Raw genomic sequence first — 5,740 nt, 5'->3', positions numbered from 1 at the left:
TGCTGCTGAAGACACAGACAGAGTCCGCGCAGGTCCGCAACGCTTCATTGTCACGTGATTCATGCAGCGCATGTTCCCGGAAGTTCTGAGAAGAGGATATTTCTATCCAACTATATGTAATGTATTTAATTCACACACATATATATATATATATATATAAATTAAATAAATACATATAAAAACACAGTATATACACAGTACAGATAAGTACACATATATGTCTTGCATAGCTTTCTTTATGTTTGGGCACGTATTTAATCGCTATGTTTTTATTATGTGCTATATGCCGAATGGAAAACCTGAATGGAAAACCACCTAAAGTGGGTTTTACAAAATACTGGCAACCCAGAAGTCCCTGTTGCCAAAGCGACACATTCGGCCTCTGGTTGGTCCAGCAGCTACACCCCGCCCCCACACGAGCAGGAAGAAGCTGTCGGCCGGACTCAGTCCACGCCTCCTCTGCTGATGGCTCGTCTGGGGCGACCTGTCCTCCCCCGTCTACACGTGTAGTCAGATCTACCTCCGTCTTCACGCGTCGTTCCAGCCATGTCTGTCTTAAGAACAAGCCTAAAACTCTTCGTGTTAGCGGCAATCACCGTCCTGGCCGTGCTGGCGTTGCGACACTGGATGGCCACCAAGCAATACGTTTTCAACAAAGAAGACGTCGCCAGGTTGGCCAAACAGTACGCAGGTGAGTTTGATAACAACAGATCAAGTGCAGCCGCTGGGCCACTAAAGCGAAACATCAGTACGAAGGAAGAGTTTTCATGTTTTCTGTAAATGTCTTTATTCACAGGACAGGATCACGAGCAGGCCTTTTCCAAAGTCGTGGTTGAGCTCAGGAAGAGGTAATTTACACACTTCACACACTTCCACATGTGGAAGCACTCAGAGCTTAGCCTAACACAACTTACACCACTAACTACTATCAGTTGGCTGGCTTCCACTAAGAAATGTGATTGACCCATATCTCTCATTGACTGATGACTGCCATCCAACCTCTGTGTTAAAAGACATCTGACTTGAGGTGTTGCAAACGGGCCTGTGTTTGTCCAAGTTTCTCAAAGTAACATCTTAAAAGTGAAGTCAAAGGATTTCTTCTGAAGATTAAGACTGAATCTAAAGTGAATGTTTTAACATTTGTTAAGACTTTGACACTTTTTTCCACTTTGAGTGCTTATTAAAGTTGCAAACATTCAGCAGGAAGAAATCATGCAGTTTTATTTGTAGTCGCTGTGTTCAGTTGTGTGTCTTTGTAGTGTGCTACTAAATTCTACTTATCAAATAATTCCTCTGCTGTAGCTCTTCTTCCAAGAGCAGAATGTCCTGCAGCCAATTTCCTATTACCTCATCCCTATTAACAAGTCTCAAATGCACTTGATTGTTTCTAATTTCCCATGCTTCATATCAGCATTTTTCACAAATAATAAAAAAAAATCTTTAGCGGGTACATTATGGCAATTAAGTTATTTGAACTCTTCTCCGAAAGAAGGTGGACAGGTGTGTTTAGCCAAGTTTCCTCCCTCTTAATTCTGAAATTTCAATCATCTTTGCATCATGTTTTGAAGGTTGATAAATACCACCAACTTTTTACACCTGGGAAGCTTATTTAGCAGCTGATCAGTCCCCTTTAAAGATTATTCAGTGTTGTTGAACACAGCACAACCTGTAGACCAATGAGATATTCAAAAGGTCTTGTCAGAACCAGTCCAGTTTTAACTCAAACTGAAATAGTCAACAGTTCCTCTTTCATGCACTAAATTAAATATACATTTATCTCCAATCCAATTAATTGAAACAGTGTTTCAGTTGTCGACATCATGTGACTGCTTATTGTCTGGTCACTAGATAAGTGTTATAAGTTTTGCTCTGTCGCTGATCAAGTGTGACTGTATTAGGTATCCTGGTCACATCCTGCCAGATGAGGACCTGCAGTGGGTGTTTGTGAATGCTGGAGGTTGGATGGGCTCCATGTGTCTGCTCCACGCTTCGCTCACGGAGTATGTACTGCTGTTTGGCACTGCAGTGGACACCGGAGGACATTCGGGTGAGGAAGACAGTGGCCAAAAGTCAAAATAAAACTTCAATTAACTGTGTTTAAAAATGTTATTTTGTCTGAACACTTCATCTGCAAATTAAAAAAGGCATATTTTGTCTTTTTTATTTTTTTATTATTATATATACATTTTTTGCGGGGGGGCACACAGTTGAAATGCCTCCTTTCATTTTCAGTCAGTCTGTAGAAATGTATACATTTATTTCCATTTCCTGCTTCAGGTCGTTACTGGGCTGAGATTTCTGACACTGTCATCTCTGGCACGTTCAGACAGTGGAAGGAAGGGACAACCAAGAGTGAAACATACTATCCTGGTAACACTTAAACACATTTTAATCAGAATTTTTAATCTGCTTTTATATAAATGTTTGAGAGTTTGTCCTTATTTATTTGGGATAAACATAACTGAATGGATATTGGATGTAGTTTTTTTTGTTTGTTTTTTCTTGCTGCAGGTGACACCATTGTACACGGTGTAGGTGAAGCAACATCAGTCCATTGGAGTGCAGGCACGTGGATGGTGGAATACGGCAGAGGTTTCATTCCCTCTACACTAGGATTCGCTCTGGCTGACACCCTGTTCAGCACGCAGGACTTCGTCACAATGTTTTACACCGTACGTGTCTACGTCAAGGGCCTGCTGCTGGAGACTGGTACACTACTTACAGATGTTGGAGTTTTGTGAGGCATGGTCAAGGCTTGGATACCTTCACATGGACATTAGAAGTTTGCCCTGTGAAGTCCTTTTACTCCTGCCCACTAAAATCTAGCATGTGGAGAAATCTGTGAAATTATATCACATTCAAATATAAAAAATAGAAAGGAAAAAAAGAAAAACTAAAATTGAAGACAATCCAAATTCACAAAATTTTCCCTATGACATTACACTGCTGTACTACCAGACATATACCCCCTAAAAACATCGAGGCCTTTACATGGTCTTTAAGTGACACTCTGCATCTTACTAGTTATACACAAACATTCCTCTAACAGCTGAAACTGCCTAAAAGGTTTGTGAGGTCTTTGGCACCAATAAAAATATACTTAACCCAGATTTGTTTAACATCCGGCTTCAGGAATTGAGACCTCTAAGACAATAACGTTACTACAACTGCCAAATCTGAGATTCCTCAGAAAATAATAAGACAATATATGTCACCAGGTTTTTCAGCATGAACTTTTGCACCAATGGCCAACATTTACAAATAACGAAATATCAGAATATGCAAGTTTAGGGTGTTTTTTAATCATTGCAATCTGGAAACCTAGGAAATAATTAAATAAATATTCATTTATCTTCAACCGCTTTATCCATTTCCAGGTCGCGGCTTGAGCAAATATGCAATACTTAATTTGGCTTGTTAACGTAATACAAAATACTAAAATGTCTAATTTAAAACCAAAGCCAAAATTTTTTGATACCCATTTCATATTTAGATGTATGTGGACTCTTGAATGAGGAAATTGTGTAAATCTAGCTTTTTAAAGATCTGCCTTGTGATCAGTGTTGGTACAATATATTTTTTTGAAAATGTTAATTGTAGTCCGGGAGGGGGGTTTATGTTGAAGTATTCTGCCTGGATGATAATCTCCCATCTTGCCTGAGTTATTCTCAGATCCATACAAACTCAAAGGGTAATGTTTTTAATGACTATAGTGGCTGCACCTTGGTTTGTGCCCAATGGTTTCAGATCTACTCTGCAACTATAGATTTATTTCATTGGAGGTAATTTCACATTTCTCATTTTTTTTTTCATCTCCCAACAGTTTTATCATAATGTGTAAAAGTTTTTAGTATATTTGCAAACCTATGATTATCTTGTAGACTTTGCACTATTGCAAAGTGTTACACCAGAAGCACAAGTCATTTAGACCTCTGCTGTGTTTCACTGTAGTTATACATATTTCATTCATTCCTTTAATTGGATGAACTGGATATGTAATAGGTTACCTCATAAGACCATGGAACAACATGTTTTAAAAAATATCCCTATAGAGATGAATGACATTAGATTTTGATTAAATGCATGACTTCACTTTCCTATTCTTGTATTCATTGGGAACTTTGCACTAGCCCAACAGGGCAAAAACAAAGCACTTATCTATAGACTGTGCACTACAGTTCCATAGTTTGATATGAAGCTGAGCAGAATGGTAAAATATCAAAATCTTTTGGTCAATATTACTGTAAAAGCAAACAACTGCTGCTGTGTCCAATCTCCAAATAAAACAGCCTTATTCTCAGATTGATGCCTGAAATCATCAACTACGCAGGGTGTCCATGGGAGTAAAAATACAACACAAAATGCAAGTTGGACAAAATGCCCATTTCTCCATTTCATATGATGAGGCGTGGAAATGCAATTTAATTTAAGGTGAAAGTGGAAACTGACAATGCCAGAATAATAAATGTTTTTGGAAAAAAAAATTACAAGACTGTTTTAGTTATTGTTGCGTAAATGTTTAATTAAGGGCAATCTTAAAGAACTCACCTGTCGGAAACCTTTACTTTAGCACTACTTGATGTATAGTGCTGCCATGGGGACAAAATGTAACCATAATGCTGGATTCAAGGCTGCTTTATTCATCACAGAAGCCAGTAGTTCCATTAATATTGCATTGCACAGGACCATAAACACAGTATAAGACAAAAACAAAAGGTGAGTGAAATCCAAACTGAGCCCAAATAGTCTAACAAAAAAGATGAGGTTTTTTGTGAGGAGGTGAAGGGACATGTTCAATAAAATAGACCAACAGAAGAGAAGATGGAAACATCTGTCCTCATCTCTGTCTGTAAATGCCAAGAGGATGTAGACCTGATTTGTTCACATCCCATCCATAAGAGAGTTATAAGTGATGATGGTAGAACCGTGTGTGTGTTTTGTGAATGCTCATGCTTGCGTATATATTTCACACACCATACGTCAGTACATATCCATTCTGTGATGCTCTTGCTCCCTGCCCATGAATCCATCCATGCCTGTGTATGTATTACATGTTATAGATATAGATTTAATGTCATTCTAACAAACTGGCCTGACCCCACTACCCTTCTTCTCTTTAAGCCCTTTAAAGAAGATGTATTCAGAATCGAAGACAGGCGGCCAGTGCTGAAATAACAGTATGCTCAGGGAGCAGACACACATCCTTAATAGGATGGTTGACGGCTGTTTTGACTAATTGCATAGCTTCTTCCAGGTTCATGATACATGTTGGAAATCAGCAAATATATCCTTCACACAGATGCAATCACACAGGGTTTGGGATGAAAGTAGAAAATATTACAAAAGATTAACCTCTCCCAAATGTTATTCATGTACACTCAATCAGACAGCCAACATAAATGTATCAATCAACAAAATAAGTACCACAACCATGCAGGTGATGAAACTCACATAAACAGATGTCCTTTCAAATCAAAATTCAGATCAGAGAAATGCAGAGAATCCTTGGTACCTCATTAAGGCTCCAGTTTTCTCACAACAAAGCTCTTTACTGATCCCCAGTGGTCATATTCAGTATCACATCACATAAATGGGAAATTTTCGAATGGTAATCTTTTTTCTTTTTTTTACATGTGGGCCCCGAATTGGGGTGAAATCAACCTTCAAATGGCTGCAATATTCCTGACTATAGGAACTGAAAATGAAATAAGATTACAACAGTGCGATAGGAGATATATTA

The 5,740-nt window shown here is 38.5% G+C and overlaps 1 protein-coding gene across 1 annotated transcript; it reads left to right on the top strand.

Annotated features, from left to right (window-relative positions):
• The first annotated feature begins 433 nt into the window (after positions 1-433).
• On the top strand, positions 434-4,451 carry sigmar1 (sigma non-opioid intracellular receptor 1). Its single transcript, XM_029516088.1, has 5 exons — positions 434-691; positions 797-848; positions 1,899-2,047; positions 2,278-2,370; positions 2,512-4,451. The coding sequence occupies exons 1-5, from the start codon at positions 547-549 to the stop codon at positions 2,739-2,741; spliced, it is 669 nt and encodes a 222-aa protein (XP_029371948.1). The 5' UTR covers positions 434-546; the 3' UTR covers positions 2,742-4,451.
• The last annotated feature ends 1,289 nt before the right edge of the window (positions 4,452-5,740 follow it).

The sequence above is a fragment of the Echeneis naucrates genome, chromosome 12 (assembly GCF_900963305.1).
Source record: "Echeneis naucrates chromosome 12, fEcheNa1.1, whole genome shotgun sequence".
Lineage (NCBI taxonomy): Eukaryota > Metazoa > Chordata > Actinopteri > Carangiformes > Echeneidae > Echeneis > Echeneis naucrates.
The sequence above is the reverse complement of the archived record's forward strand: the minus strand, read 5'-3'. Positions and strand labels throughout refer to the sequence as shown.